We start from the raw sequence: 15,958 nt of genomic DNA, 5'->3' as shown, positions 1-15,958 counted from the left end.
TCTTGCAATGGGAAGGGGTGAAAATATCAACACACCCTCCGCGCCACACACCCCTCGGGAGTGCGCCCGCCCTGGGCAGTGCGGGCATATGTTCTGCTGCTACCGGGATGTAAGCGTTCAGGTGAGCCCCGGGGTAACCTGGACCTAAGTTGTTCAGGGCTTTGTAAATGAATGCAAGAGCCTTGAACCTGGCTCAGTAGGTAGTGGGCATGTTCTTGCACCCGTGGCCCTGCCGTCTCCTGTGTTGTCCTTCAAATCCCTCTTCAGAACTCACCTTATCTGCAAATCCTTTGAATTTATATGCTTCTTGATTGTAAGCATATGCCCACTTACAGATTAGCCTCTATTGGCAAAACCAGTTTGGTGTTTCCCAACTTTCTGACTAGTTGCAGGACCTTAGCCAGACCTAGCAGAATACACGCAGAATACACAGAAGCAATTGGCGACTTGGCTGGAGACAGGATAGACGAAGCAGGAACCAGGAACTTGTAGTTAGGTGTTTATTATATACAGTGGATTATTTACAGGAACAGAACACAGATCTTTTGCTAGCTCTCTCTGACACGACTCACAACACCTACACTGACACACTGAACCACTGAACCACGAACTAACACATTCCAGTTTGTGGGCCATTAATTATCACTCCCTTGAAAGAGCTTGACCAATCAGGAAGCTGTCTTCATGTCTCTGTTATTTCTAGGCAGACTTATTCCTTCAGACTGCCTTCTGGCTGTCTGCCAAACCTTAATTGACTCTGTGTGAGTAGCTGCACATACACAGTTTCCCAACAGCCTCAACCAGAGCCAGGGCCTTTTCAACACTGGCTCCAGCCTGGTGGAACTCTCTGTCTCATGAGACCAGGGCCCTGTGGGATCTGATTTCTTTCCGCAGGGCCTGTAAGACAGAGTTGTTCTGCCTGGCCTTTGGCTTGGAATCAACTTGATCCCCTACCCCTCTTTCTTTTTTCCTTTCTCCTGTGTTGGAACTCCTATTTGGGGACTTCCCTGGCTTTTTTCTGGCCCACGTAGGATCAGTCTGGATAGTCAGCCTTGGTGAAGACTTGATGTTTTTATCCCCCAAAAAGTTTTTGATTGAGTTTCCACTGAAATGAGGTTGCATTTTAATGTTTTAATGTTGTATTTTAATCTTGTTTTTTAAGTTGTATTTCAATCAATTGATTTTATATTTGGTGTTAGCCGCCCTGAGCCCGGTCTTGGCTGGGGAGGGCAGGGTATAAATAAAATTTATTATTATTATTATTATTATTATTATTATTATTATTATTAAGCATGAACCTCTGTGGGGAGGCAATCCCACAGGACTGGTGAGAATGACAAAAAACCTTCTGGGTTGGAGTTTTCTTCCACTTCTAGTGACCCAGAGTCAGAGGACGGGCAAGGACAGTTCCTTCTCTTGACCATTCCACTCTCCCCGGTTCCTTTTTGCAGGTTTTTGAGAGCTGACACCATGAGGATCCTCCTTTGGAACATCTTGTCATTCTGCCTGCTTGCTTACGCCCTCAGCGACTGCCGGAGAGATTGTCTGAACTGCCACAGACATTTGTACAGCCACCAGCAAGATGACTTCAGCCTTCTGGTGAGTAGTCCAAGCAGCGGCGGGCTTGGGTCATATGGCACACAGTGCAAGGCAAACCTACCTGATCCATCGTTTGTGAACCAATGCGCATCCTTTGAAATTTGCACTTCTCTGAATTTTGCAATGAGTTTCTCCAGCCAAGTAGTGTGTACAGAAGTGCAATAAAGAACAAATTAGGGGAGATTGCTTTGCAAAAACGCGTATATTAGGCAGTATTGCATGCATTTGCACTGAAGTGCTGGTGAATTTTTAGTAAAGGTACAGTGGTACCTCGGGTTAAGTACTTAATTCGTTCCAGAGGTCTGTTCTTAACCTGAAACTGTTCTTAACCTGAAGCACCACTTTAGCTAATGGGGCCTCCTGCTGCTGCCGTGCCGCTGGAGCACGATTTCTGTTCTCATCCTGAAACAAAGTTCTTAACCTGAAGCACTATTTCTGGGTTAGCGGAATCTGTAACCTGAAGAGCATGTAACCTGAAGCATATGTAACCCAAGGTACCACTGTAAAGGTAAAGGGACCCCTGACCATTAGGTCCAGTCGTGGCTGATTCTGGGGTTGCGGCGCTGATCTCACTTTACTGGCCGAGGGAGCCGGCGTACAGCTTCCAGGTCATGTGGCCAGCATGACTAAGCCGCTTCTGGCGAACCAGAGCAGCGCACGGAAACGCCGTTTACCTTCCTGCCAGAGCGGTACCTATTTATCTACTTGCACTTTAACGTGCTTTCGAACTGCTAGGTTGGCAGGAGCAGGGACCGAGCAATGGGAGCTCACCCCGTCGCAGGGATTCGAACCACCGACCTTCTGATCGGCAAGTCCTAGGCTCTGTGGTTTAACCCGCAGTGCCACCCGCGTCCCTGTGCCACCCTCACAACATCATGTGGAAATGTGGAGAACTGAACATAAGATTGGGGGTGGGGAAGGACCAAAACTGACAGATTCACCTGCCCCTATCCTCAACACAGGCCACCTGAGGCCCCTGCATCACTCTGCCCAATGCTAGGGCCAGCCTGTTCTTGATATGCCAGATTTTGGGCCGCCTTCCAAGCTCCAGTCCTGGCAGCTCAAACACCAAGTTTCAAAGGAAGAGGTAAATACCGTTCTCATCTCCACGCTTTTCCTGCCTCCTTGGCTGATCAACAGTGACACTTTTTGCAATGGGCTTTTTCTCCTTCCCTCTCCCTCTCCCGCTTCTGGCGCTTGCTCCTTCCCATTTGATGAGAATTTATGTCCCAGCCATTCCCTGCCCTGGCTCCATTTCTCATTGAGTGGGGCCCTAAAGAAAGATCGTCGCCAAGGCATCCGTCTGCATTCATCTAGGTCACCATCTGAGCCCACCTTGGAAGCATGTTGCAGTCCGGCCGATTCGCACCTGCCTGCGCAATAAACTTATTTTAGGATAACTCCCCCCCCCAAACTCCTGTGAAGCATCTCTGAAACAGAAAGTGAATCTAGAAGAGGTCTTTGCCCATCTGGTCCCTTCCAGATATCCTGGTGCCATGTGGTCCTGTGCCCCAGACCAGCCCTTGGGGGCTGGACTAGATGACTCTAGAGGACCCTTCCAATTCTACAATTCTCTGATTCTGTAAAGAAGTCCTTTCTTCTACTGTATCTGTCATGAATCATCCAATATTCTGCTTCATCAAATGTTCACGACTTCCAGTGTTATGAGAAAGGGAGAAAAAAAATATCCACTTTCTCAATGTCATGCATGATTTTATAAATACCTATGATGTAAATTAGGGATGTGGGTGGCACTGTGGTCTAAACCACAGAGCCTAGGACTTGCTGATCAGAAGGTCAGCGGTTCGAATCCCCGTGACGGGGTGAGCTCCCGTTGCTCGGTCCCTGCTCCTGCCAACCTAGCAGTTTGAAAGCATGTCAAAGTGCAAGTAGATAAATAGGTACCACTCTGGTGGGAAGGTAAATGGCATTTCCGTGCACTGCTCTGGTTCGCCAGAAGCGGCTTAGCCATGCTGGCCACATGACCTGGAAGCTGTACGCCGGCTCCCTCGGCCAGTAAAGCAAGATGAGCCGGCCACGACTGGACCTAATGGTGAGGGGTCCCTTTACATTTTTATGATGTAAATTAAAAAGTCCCAAATGCTGCAATCTCCTTGATTATTCTGGTTGCCAAACGACCAAAGACGGCTTCTCTGAAATTAAGGCACGGACAGGATCCTTCGCCTCAAAATTATAGCAAGTTCAATGCACTCTTATGCCCTTGACCTTGGAGGGCTTCCTTTCCACAGCTGATACTGTCATGGCCGGACGGTTTGTGGATTGGAATGAATGAAAGCAAGCATGCCTGAATGAATGAATTAGCAAACCAAGGAGCGAAGCCAGCTTCAGCTGTCTGGGCTGGACTCCGCATGGTGCTGGCAAACCATCTCCTGCCCATTAAGAAAATGCAGTGGACAGGTCATTAAGATTCATTTAGTCAGCTGCTTCATTTCAGGGAAATGCCAATTTCGCCACCAGCCACACACACACACACGCAATGGGTGCAACCTTGAATTTCACTCCAAGGGCACTGCAGAAGGCAGAGGTTCTCTGCTAGCGTGGTGCAGTGGTTAGAGCAGGGGTCAGCAAACTTTCAGCAGGGGGCCAGTCCACTGTCCCTCAGACCTTGGGGGGGGGGGCTGGACTATATATATATTTTTTGGGGGGGGAGATGAACGACTTCCTATGCCCTACAAATAACCCAGAGGTGCATTTTAAATAAAAGCACACATTCTACTCATGTAAAAACACGCTGATTCCCAGACCGTCCACAGGCCGGATTGAGAAGGCAATTGGGCCGCATCTGGCCCCCAGGCCTTAGTTTGCCTACCCCTGCCCTGGGAGCTTCCCCCTGCATTAATTTGCCTGGTCAGTGAGCTCACAGCACGCTGGCTCCCCACACAGTTCAGCCCCCACATGAGATCAGCCGTCACCAGCAATGTCTCTTGAAGCTGTAGAGTCAGGCCATGTGGTGGAGCTGAACAAATATCTCAGCTCAGTTCATAGCTGTCAAGTGTCCCTTATTTGGCGGGACAGTCCCTTATCCCAGCCCCATGTCCCGCTGCTGTCCCTTATTGATGATGTCCCTTAAATAAGCTACTGAATGTAATGGGGCCCTTTCTATGTCCAGCTGTCCTTTGTCAACAACAAATTGTTGCTGTTTTTTTGTGTGGAATATATGCTATATGGTAATTTATGGTCCTAATAGGTATCTAAAGCCATTTGCACGCAACAAAATATGTATTTTATCAAAGTAATTGTTGATCCCTTATTTTGGCTGCTGAACCCTTATTTTGGCTGCTGATCCCTTATTTTCGAGGCTGCTGGTCCCTTATTTTCAAATCTGTAAGTTGACAGCTATGGCTCAGTTTGCCAAAGCAAGAGCAATTTCAAAAGGCCTCCCTTCTGTGTGAAGAAGCCATTCGGGACAAAAAATGTAGAACTCTCTGCTCAGAAGACCCAGGAAACTTCAGAACTTATAATTAGTCCAAGTTCCCCACTTTGCTCTTCCTTGAGTCAGGCTGTGCAGAATAAATAGACAGCTAAACTTTTGCAGGGCAGCGTTTTAAAAAAATACAGACAAGCCGCCAGACACACACACACACACACACACACACACACAGTGTGGGTAGAGTTAAATGCAAGCAGTTCACCTGCTAATGAAAGGTGGGGGTGGAGAAGGAAAGCCTTTGGAAATAGTAGCCTGATTGCAGAAGTAAGCGGTTTAGCAACCTGAGCGTGAAAAGAGAGTTGGGTTCTTCGCTCTTGGCACTCAAAGACCCCTTGCTGTGAATTCAATTCCTTTCCAGCAAAGGGGGGAAAGGAAGTTGCTGTCTTATAATTGACTTCTGATGGAAGTCAGTGATCCCTCTAAGAACCTGTTTGCAATCAATTAGTTATGGGGTGAGAAGAGATGAACAGAGAAAGTTTGGGGTCTGGGGGGGGGGGAAATATCTCCTGGCTAAGGTAAAGGTAAAGGGACCCCTGACCTTTAGGTCCAGTCGTGACCGACTCTGGGGTTGTGGTGCTCATCTCGCTTTACTGGCTGAGGGAGCCGGTATACAGCTTCCGGGTGATGTGGCCAGCATGACTAAGCAGCTTCTGGCAAACCAGAGCAGCGCACGGAAACGCTGTTTACCTTCCCACCGGAGTGGTACCTATTTCTCTACTTGCACTTTGACGTGCTTTCGAACTGCTAGGTTGGGAGGAGCAGGGACCGAGCAATGGGAGCTCACCCCGTCACAGGGATTCGAACCGCCAGCCTTCTGATCAGCAAGTCCTAGGCTCTGTGGTTTAACCCACAGCGCCACCCACGTCATCTCCTGGCTACCTGCTAATATATGCAAGCCTTCTCAAAGCGAGGTGTCGCCACTTGGCCGAATGCCACCAATTCAACCTTGTCACCCCATGCTATCTGGAGCCAGTCTTTGCATTAAACCCCCGGGCCTCAATCTCCACACCCTTGCTGGGAAGCCTGTCTCTGGAAGTCCCAAGCACTCGTGTGAGTGATGGGAGTGAGGGAAGAGAAACTGCTTGTTTGTTTGTATCAGAAGCTTTCAAGGTTTCAGAGAAGTGGTGTCTCTAGGAAGGCAGTCTGTGAAACCAGCAATCAATCACATAAGACAAGAGGAATTAACGCTTTATTAGAAAAAAAACAGGATCTGCACAGGAGTGCCATGCCGGATGAGCACAGCAACTCATCGCTGGTAGGTCTGTCCCCAGTGATGGATTTACGTATAAGCTAAACAAACTATAGCTTAGGGCCCCACTCTCTTGGGGCCCCCAAAAAAATTTAAAGGAAAGAAAAACCCTGTATGTACCGTTCCAAAATATAAGATAAAAAAACAAATAAAATAAAACCTACATGCAGCAACAGTGTTTTGTGTTGTGTAGGCTCCTAGGATGTAAGTCATGGGCTCTGTCTGCTAGCCTGCTCCCTAAAATATCACTGGTTTGCTCCTTTCTATATATAGGGTGCCTACATTCTGTATGGACAGTTTGCATGGCAACAGGTAGGACGCAGCTGCAGACTGCGGTGCATCACAGTTGAATGTAGATCAAGCTGTTGTGCCTGTTATCTAATATTAAGGAGTGCTTGTAGACTGATGATCAGGCAGCATAGGCCAAGGGTATGAACATATATTCAACACAAAACCAGCGGCAATTTGTTGTTGACAGCTGGACATATAAAGGCCCCATAACCTTCAGCAGCTTAGGGCCTCATCAAACCTAAATCGGGCCCTGTCTGGCCCCCATGAAGCAGTTGCAGAGAATGAAGGTCCCCGCCTCCCCACAGCTGCCTAAGTCCCCTCCTCTCCAGGGTTTCCCCCAAGCAATCAGAGACTATGCCTGTGTGAAGCTAACTTCTCCACCCTCTTTGTGCCTCTCTTGGTTCTGGCAAACCAGGGAGGAGGGGAGCAGAGGCGGGCGAGGGCGGCGAGCTGATGCTGGGAGGCGCCGCGTCCAGCCTCCACCTCTTCCCTGGCACCCTCCATAACGTGGCACCCTGGCACGCCGCGCCACAAGCCTCTATGGATAAGACGGCCCTGCCCACAGGAGTAAGAACCTCGAGCATGGGGTGACACCGACTTTTAAAACTTCCCTCTTTCCCCCAGAATACACTTCGAGCAGCTTCACTGATACATCACCACTGCATCATTGGTATGTCACAAATGGGGAGGGGTATACAAGGGTTTGGGACGCGGGTGGCGCTGTGGGTTAAACCACAGAGCCTAGGGCTTGCCAATCAGAAGGTCGGCAGTTTGAATCCCCATGACAGGGTGAGCTCCCGTTGCTCGGTCCCTGCTCCTGCCAACCTAGCAGTTCGAAAGCATGTCAAAGTGCAAGTAGATAAATAGGTACCACTCCAGCGGGAAGGTAAACGGCATTTCCGTGCGCTGCTCTGGTTCGCCAGAAGTGGCTTAGTCATGCTGGCCACATGACCCAGAAGCTGTATGCCGGCTCCCTCGGCCAATAAAGCGAGATGAGCGCACAACCCCAGAGTCGGCCACGACTGGACTTAATGGTCAGGTGTTCCTTTACCTTTACCTTTAACAACTTTAAAGATGTGCCCCCCCTTTTATTTCCGTAACAGTGCTTACAGTCTTCTTAAGTTTACAAAGAGAGAGATTCATTTTAAAATAGCCTGCAGCTATTTTAATAATGGCCCTTTCCTATCTTTCCTCCTTCAAAGAGAAAGATGATTAACGTCAGGAGTGCAATACTCCTGAAACTAAAAGTGTGAACACGCTCCTCCTGAAATTGTTTCTTCCTTCCTCCTTTCTTGCAGATCTGCGTCATGGAGTGCGAGGGGAAGCTGCTCTCCAGCGCCACCTGGGGGCTGTGCAGCAAAGCCACCGGAGGCAAGGCTCCTTTGCCCCTCGACCTCGACAGCCTGGAAGACGACGCCGGCCGGCCCTTGGAGATGTGGGACAGCGGCCTGCGGCCAAGCAGGGGCGGCCTGAAACGCCTCGGCAGCCTGGCCCGGGCGGCGGACCTCGACAAGGCTGGGGGCGAGAAGGGGGTGTCCAAGACGAGCGGCCTCTTCCGGCAAGCGGAAGGTGGAGATGGCGACGGAGTCCAAGCTCTGCTGAGGGACATGCCGGCCCAGCTTGACATACCGAAAGGGGTGAGCAGCTTCCTGAGTGGGCCGTTCGGTTACGAGCCGGTAGGGGAGGCCGGAGTCCAGGAGCTCCAGAAGCGGTTTGGGGGCTTCATTGGGGTCCGGAAATCGGCCCGGAAGTGGCACAACCAGAAGCGGTTTAGCGAGTTCCTGAAGCAGTACTTGGGGATGTCTCCGCGATCCGTCGAGTACGATGGCCTAGCCGACGACCCGAAAGAGCAGAACGAGATCTAGGCAGGCGGACGGACTCCCCCCCCTTCGCGGTGTTCCTGTTTTTTTTCTTCGTACCGCCAACTTCTAGTGAATTGGTTCAGGTCTGCCGAAGCCTAAGGAGTCAACCCCGTAGCTTCCGATTTAGTCCCTTTCCGTTCTCGTTCTGTTTATCGTCGTTCCCACGTTTGCCGTCCCAGACCGGGAGTGGAGGCGGCTTGCAAATGAAAATACGCAGCACAGATAAATTGCGAAGAGGTAAAAAGATATGAGAAATAAGCAGTTGAGCTCTAACAGAATTAAAAGACTATGGAAAGATAAGGTGAAGATGATGGAAACAGCCAAGTGCTATTAGAAGCCCTTCTCTCGAACAAACAATTCCCAAAGGCCTGTTGGAATGAAACGGTCTTCACCTGCAGGTGGAAGAGCAGGGAGAAGGGAGCCTGTCTTGCATCACTAGGGAGGGAGTTCTAAAGTTGCCCAGGAGGAGGAGCCACCACGGAGAAGGCCCTGTCCCACGTCCCCACAAAGCACGCCAGTGAGGGTGGCAGGACCGAGAAAAGAGCCTCCCCTGAAGATCTCAGAGACTGGGCAGGTTCATATGTGGGAATATGGTCTGTCAGGTTGCCTGGACCTAAGCCATGTAGGGCTTTTGATTGATTGATTGATTGATTGATTGATTGATTGTACTCCAGATGTTTTTGGTCTATGAGTCCCATCACCCCCAGCCAGCACTCTTAGAGGTGACCCACGACACCCCTTCCACATCTGTAAGCAATCTATATTTTAGTGTGTTGGCACCTACACCTTTGGAACTCCCTGCCAATTGAAATCAAGCAGGCGCCTTCAAAGTACTCTTTTCAGTATCTGCTAAAAACATTTTTGTTGAGCCAAGCCTGCCAGTTATCTAAAATGCTGTTGTTTTAAGAAGAAGAAAAATTATTGCTGGTTTTAATTTTTTTAATGTTTTAATTGTTTTCCCCTTTAAAAGAAATAGGTGTTTGTTCTTTTTTGTAAACTGCTTTCGGTTTTATTTCGTTTTTACAATCAAGCGGTATATAATTTTTATGTAATTAATTAATTAATTAAAACATCGGGTGGGGGGCCACCAGGTTTAGGAAGGCGATTGTGATTGTGTAGACAAGTTATTGACTTTCTGGCTTGCAACTTTGATATTTGTTCTATTTTAGCACCAGAATTTAATTGGGACCGAGTCAAAATCCTGGATTATGTTCCCAAAACGAGGTTGACATCTTTGGATTGGCAGTACCGTGGTGTTTGTGGATATTTTGTTCCCCGTTCCTCATCCCTCTCCGTCTTTCTCTCTCCCCCTATGGCATGCATTTTGTCAAAGCCGCTCTCTATGGGCTGTCACTTTCAAAGGTGTATTTTTGTAATTACAGGGGTGAGGAGCCAATGAGACTCCCGTTGCCCCCTTCCTCTGTCCTGCCTGGTAACAATCGTCTCCGGAAAAGACCGCATGACCGAAAATTAGCAATGTAGCGAGAGCTGGGCGCACCTTCTTCTGTTAACCATTGAATGTTCAAAAACAGGGGAAATGAGACGCGGAACCCTGTTCTTTTTAATTGTTGCAGACGCCAAGATTCCTCCATTAAACTTGTACATAGCAAAAAGAAAAAAAGAGAAAAGATTAATAAATTACTTTTCTATTTCTACTGTAGCGTTGTGGTCAGCACACCGTCAATGAGCATGGCGCTAATGTGCTACCGGAGCGTATTCTCCACCCACACCCCTGTCTCTGCCCTGGCCACACCACTCGCTCAAGTCCCGGACGGAGATATGAGTCACAGGCCTCCTTCCTTGCAGACCTGGCGCTCGCCCGTGGCTAACTCGAACTCGCTCCCCAACTTTCCTGAGCGGCAGGGGATTTCAAAGAAACTTTTAGGATCGCTTTCCAGGCATGGGGGGATTTAACGGATTGTTTTTGCAGCACCTTTGTATTTTCACACTAAATTCGGAACGAGTGAAGGGTGTCAGAAAGGCCAAAACTAAAGATGGTAAAATGTGTGTGCCAAAAACATTTGAAAAGAAAAAGAACATGCACAGGTATTTATACAATAATGTCAGGTGCCTCTGAGCTAAGGTGGGCAAACTGGAGTACTTAAAGATGGGCATAGACCAGGGGTCAGCAAACTTTTTCAGCAGAGGGCTGGTCCACTGTTCCTCAGACCACGTGGTGGGCCAGACTATATTTTTGGGGGGAGAAATGAACAAATTCCTATGCCCCACAAATAACCCAGAGATGCATTTAAAATAAAAGGGCACATTTTACTCATGTAAAAACACGCTGATTCCCGGACCGCCTGCAGGCCGGATTGAGAAGGCGATTGGGCCGCATCCAGCCCCCGGGCCTTAGTTTGCCTACCCATGGCATAGACAAACCCTAGCAGAATGGAAAGAGCCAGTGGGACACAATTATCTCTGTCCCAATCTCTAAGAGCTCCCAGGGGCTCCAGAAATTGCCCACAGTTCAGCTACCTAGGAATGAAGCTCAGCGGAGACTGCAGTGTCTTTAGGATATATGGTTTATATTTACAAATATGTACAACCTGAGCTGGGACGCGGGTGGCGCTGTGGGTTAAACCACAGAGCCTAGGACTTGCTGATCAGAAGGTCGGCAGTTCGAATCCCTGCGACGGGGTGAGCTCCCGTTGCTTGGTCCCTGCTCCTGCCCACCTAGCAGTTCGAAAGCACATCAAAGTGCAAGTAGATAAATAGGTACCACTCCAACGGGAAGGTAAATGGCGTTTGCGTGCGCTGCTGTGGTTCGCCAGAAGCGGCTTAGTCATGCTGGCCACATGACCCGGAAGCTGTACGCCAGCTCCCTCGGTCAATAAAGCGAGATGAGCGCCGCAACCCCAGAGTCGGCCACGACTGGACCTAATGGTCAGGGGTCCCTTTACCTTTACAACCTCAGCCTAAGATGGGGGAGCTCCAAGCAATGACACCCCAACAGATCTTGCTTCTCCATTAGCCACAGCTTTGGACCCAGCACAGAGCAAGCAGGTCTCTGTGTCTCCCGCTTCCAGTCTGCTTTCAGCTTAGCTCACACCCCAAAACTCTGGCTCATCTCCTCGTACCTGGCAGCTGGGTGAGGTGGGAGAGACCTATCCATTTGTTTTGCGGCACAAAGCAACTTTATTGGGTATGCTAATCGTGGTGCTCAACAAGTTAGGCAAAACCATTACCTAGACAAAGGGACTGGTTCTACCTCAACAGATACAGGATCACAAGAACTGGAAGGGTCAGGGCATACTGGGCCCCAAGAGTAATTTAGTACAGTGGTACCTCAGGTTACATACGCTTCAGGTTACAGACTCCCCTAACCCAGAAATAGTGCTTCAGGTTAAGCACTTTGCTTCAGGATGAGAACAGAAATCGTGCTCCGGCAGCACGGCAGCAGCAGGAGACTCCATTAGCTAAAGTGGTGCTTCAGGTTAAGAACAGTTTCAGGTTAAGAACAGACCTCCAGAACGAATTAAGTACTTAACCCAAGGTACCACTGTACTGGCAAAGTACTGGTGTCCCCCAGACCAAAATGTTACCCCAAATATCCTTCAGTTGAGCCTCTTCACCGAAAACTAGAAAGTGGCCAATGTTAACGCCAATTTTTAAAATCCTGGAAATTAGAGGCTGGGAATCTGGATCCTAGAAATTAGAAGCTGGTTAGGGATCCTGGAAATCAGAGGCTGATTAGGTTAATTTCTCTGTTCTGGGAAAACTGGTGGAAGACAGTGTTGGGATACTGCCAGGGAGACAAAGTCCATCATGACTCCACGTTGCCTCCGGACGTCCATCGATCTCCCATAGATACAGTATCAGCAATTAGCGACACGAGCTTCCAGAAATAGCTTGCCACATTCCAGAGCTGATGCACGCTCTATCAGCAGATAATGCACAGCGAAAGATGCACTCAGGAGAGCATTATTTACAAGTTTATTCAGCGTTGGTCAGAACAAAGAAAAACATGACTGCCTGTGTTGATGTCTCAGGCACACAGAGAGAGACAACGAAAGCAATAGACAAAACATAAACTTCCTGTGAACAGGAAATACGCAGACTCTGTGACTCACAAAGCCTGCTCCCTTTTAAGGTGGAACGGAAATATCCTAACAGACAGCGCTCACTAAGCATATGAAGAATAAGCCTTGTTGAAACAGAAGTGGCATGGCTTCCACAAGGATAAGTCGTAGCTGGCTAACTTTTTAGAGTGCTTTGAGAGTGTTCATAAACATATGGAAAGGAATGATCCAGGAAACATTAGGTGATATCCAATGCTAGTCATGCTCACAGCAGGCCAATTGAAATCAGCAGATTTAAGTAACTCAGCTATCAGCAAGTTTCAATTTCACTTTCATTTCACATTTGCACACCACCTTTCTATATTACAGCAACACACAGTTTGGGAAGCGGCGAGATTTACTGAAGTCCCAATAATTATTTAGGACGGGGATACCCAAGGTGCCCACAAACAGCCCAATGAGGACTAGAATGGTCAGTAGGCATGTAGTTAATTTAATTCTGGTGGGGGCGAGGAAAGAAAACAAAGAGTTGGGGGAGTGGAATGGAGTTTTCTGAAAAGGGGCAACCCACACTGCGGCATTTTGTTGCAGGCCGAGCTGCAGAGGTATAATGAAGAAGAGCGAGCCTTTCCTGCTGGTGACTTGTGGAAGGGAGTTGGCAGTTCACCACACCTCAATCTGTGTGATGTGTCAGCAGGCTACGCAGAGCCCCAGGCGAGTCACAGAGATTTCCTGATCCCAGCAGACAGCCTTTTCCAGAGTCCCTGTTTAGGGGGAAAGCTCTCCCATGCAGTTCCAAGTAGGAAAGAGTTTATTGTCTCCGGGCACAAAGCTAAACATTACTATCTATACACAGTTCTTCTGGTCTTAGAAGTAAAGATATGTGCAGTGCCACCATCACCATGCTAGCTAACCCATAGCCTCTTCCCCTGACTCTCACAGATTCAGAATCAGACCCTGACAGCAAAAGAGGATGGGACACAACATAATGAAAGCAATGCCTAGAGACTATTATACCCATCTCTACACGTAGGCAGGTGCCACTGTGGTCCAAACCACTGAGCCTCTTGGGCTTGCCGATCGGAAGGCCGGTGGTTCGAATCCGCTCGATGGGGTGAGCGCCCATTGTTCTGTCCCAGCTCCTGCTAACCTAGCAGTTCAGAAGCACACCAGTGCAAGTAGATAAATAGGTACCACTGTGGCAGAAAGCTAAATGGCATTTCCATACACTCTAGTTTCTGTCACGGTGTCCCATTGCACCAGAAGTGGTTTAGTCCTCCTGGCCACATGACCCGGAAAGCTGTCTGTGGATAAACGCCGGCTCCCTCGACCTGAAAAGCGAGATGAGTGCCGCAACCCCACCGTTGCCTTTGACTGGACTTAACTGTCCAGGGGTCCTTTACCTTTAGCTTACTTACATGTAGGCATATTTCCTGAACCAATGGGAGCGTGAATGACTTGGCCTTGATGGTGTTGCTATGGCAACCCTTATCTCAGAGCATCCAGATGTGGAGGATGTGCTCCTCAAGACAGGATCCCAAGCACTGTGTAATTTTAACCCATTGTTCGCCTTGTATCAACGTTTTCCCCATCACCGAGTAACACCAGTTAGGTCCTCAAAGATCTGTGAGGCAACAGGGATGGGAACAGGAGAGACATTCTCATGGTGACACATCATGTTGATTAGCCAGGACAGAAGTTGTACCACCCAACATGTAATGCAAGGAGTTCAAGATGGGGTACATGGTTCTGCTCCTTCCCGTGTCATCCTCACAACAGCCTTGTGAGGTGGGTTAGACTGAGGGGCAGTGGCTGGTCCAAGGTCACCCAACGAGCTTCACCACTGAGTGGGGATTCGAACCCTGGTCTCCCACATGCTGGTCCAACACTCTAACCAATATGCCACACAATCAGCCCCTCCTTATCTTTTGGTCCTGGAAGAGTAGCTGCCTCTGTTCATGATTTCACACACCTCTCCCAATTACATAAGACAGGAGAAGCACAAAATAAATTGAAGGAACCCATCTGGGGGTTAGGGGGGGAATTGACAGTTCCATCAGCAACGGAGCGCTCATCTCAGACGTTTATTAGAAGTTCTCTCCTGCAGGCTGACATTGTGGGATAATAACAAGACGAGTTAATCATCCTCAATTGAGGGTTTGTTGGAAGAAGGAAAGTCATATGATCTAGCCAGTAATGTAGGAGTTAGTCTTCTCCAGAGAGAGAGAGGGAGGGAGGGAAAAACCTTTCCAGGAAGGAAAGAAGGAATCATAGAATTGGGAGTCTGAGGATCATCTTAGTCCAACTCTCTGCAATGCAGGAATATTCAGCTGTCCCATACAGGGATCAAACCTGCAGATTTGGCATTATCAGCACCATGGTCTAACCAACTGAGCTATCAAGGAAGGAAGGAAGGAAGGAAGGAGTGCAGCAATGCTTCTGAATATCAATTTCTGGTTTTTGGTTTTTTTAATGCTTTTTATTGGTGTTTCATTTAATACAAACAAACAAAATACAGTAAAATTCAGCAATCATTTACCCACATTCTTTCCCCACACTCTGCTGACTTCCTTCTCTCCCTTCAACAGGTTTTCTTATGTCAGTTACTTTCCCAGTTTCTTATTGTATCCAATCCTATCTACATCATCAGATTTATTTCAGTCCTGCCAGAGTCTTCAGATTTCTACAGTTATTATTTATGAACTCCATAAATTCAATCTTGTTGGAATTTTGCTTCCTCCTGATATCGGATTCGACAGGTCAGTTTTGCTAGTTCCGCATAATCAACCATCTTCGTCTGCCACTCCTCTGTTGTTGGTAATTCTGGTACTTTCCATTTTGGGGCTGCCAAAGTTCTGGCAGCAGTCGTAGCATACATAAATAACCTTTGATCTGCCTTTTCTATTTCCTCTCCCATTAATAATAATAATAATAATAATTTATTATTTATACCCCGCCCATCTGGCTGGGCTTTCCCAGCCACTCTGGGTGGCTTCCAACACAATATTAAAATACTGTGATACATCAAATATTAAAAGCTTCCCTAAACAGGGCTGCCTTCAGATGTCTTCTAAAAGTCTGGTAGTTGTTGTTCTCTTTGACATCTGGTGGGAGGGCGTTCCACATCAAGCCTAGCAAGAAATTGAACATCGTTTTCTGGAAACCAAAGGAGGGGGAGGAGAGTGCTATTGTGTTTGAATCATGCTTGAGCAGCGGTCAGCAACCTTTTTCAGCTGTGGGCTGGTCCACCACAGTGGATTTCATTTACAACACACTGAAACCCCCAGGAATGGAGACTGCTATTGTGCTCAGGTCCTGTTTCCCAGCTTTCCATGGGCACAGGCTGCTGGACTAGAGAGACCACAAATCTTGACATAAGATGACCTTCGAGGTCCCTTCCAACACTACAATTCTATGATTCTATGACATACCAGTAAGGGATGCGGGTAGTACTGTGGGTTAAACCACAGAGCCTAGGACTTGC

At 48.3% G+C, this 15,958-nt stretch overlaps 1 protein-coding gene across 1 annotated transcript in view; it reads left to right on the top strand.

Moving 5' to 3' along the window:
• The window catches only part of PNOC (prepronociceptin), a 44,380-nt gene extending 34,273 nt beyond the window's left edge, over positions 1-10,107 (top strand). The window contains exons 2-3 of the mRNA XM_081001249.1: positions 1,452-1,599; positions 7,889-10,107. Of these exons, the coding sequence (XP_080857375.1) occupies positions 1,471-1,599; positions 7,889-8,455 (696 nt within the window). The 5' untranslated portion in view covers positions 1,452-1,470 and the 3' untranslated portion in view covers positions 8,456-10,107. The remainder of the gene's footprint in view (positions 1-1,451; positions 1,600-7,888) is intronic.
• The last annotated feature ends 5,851 nt before the right edge of the window (positions 10,108-15,958 follow it).

The sequence above is a fragment of the Podarcis pityusensis genome, assembly GCF_964106645.2.
Source record: "Podarcis pityusensis genome assembly, chromosome: 3".
In the NCBI taxonomy this organism is placed as follows: Eukaryota; Metazoa; Chordata; class Lepidosauria; order Squamata; family Lacertidae; genus Podarcis; species Podarcis pityusensis.
Note: the sequence above shows the minus strand (reverse complement) of the source record. Positions and strands in the feature narration are given on the sequence as shown.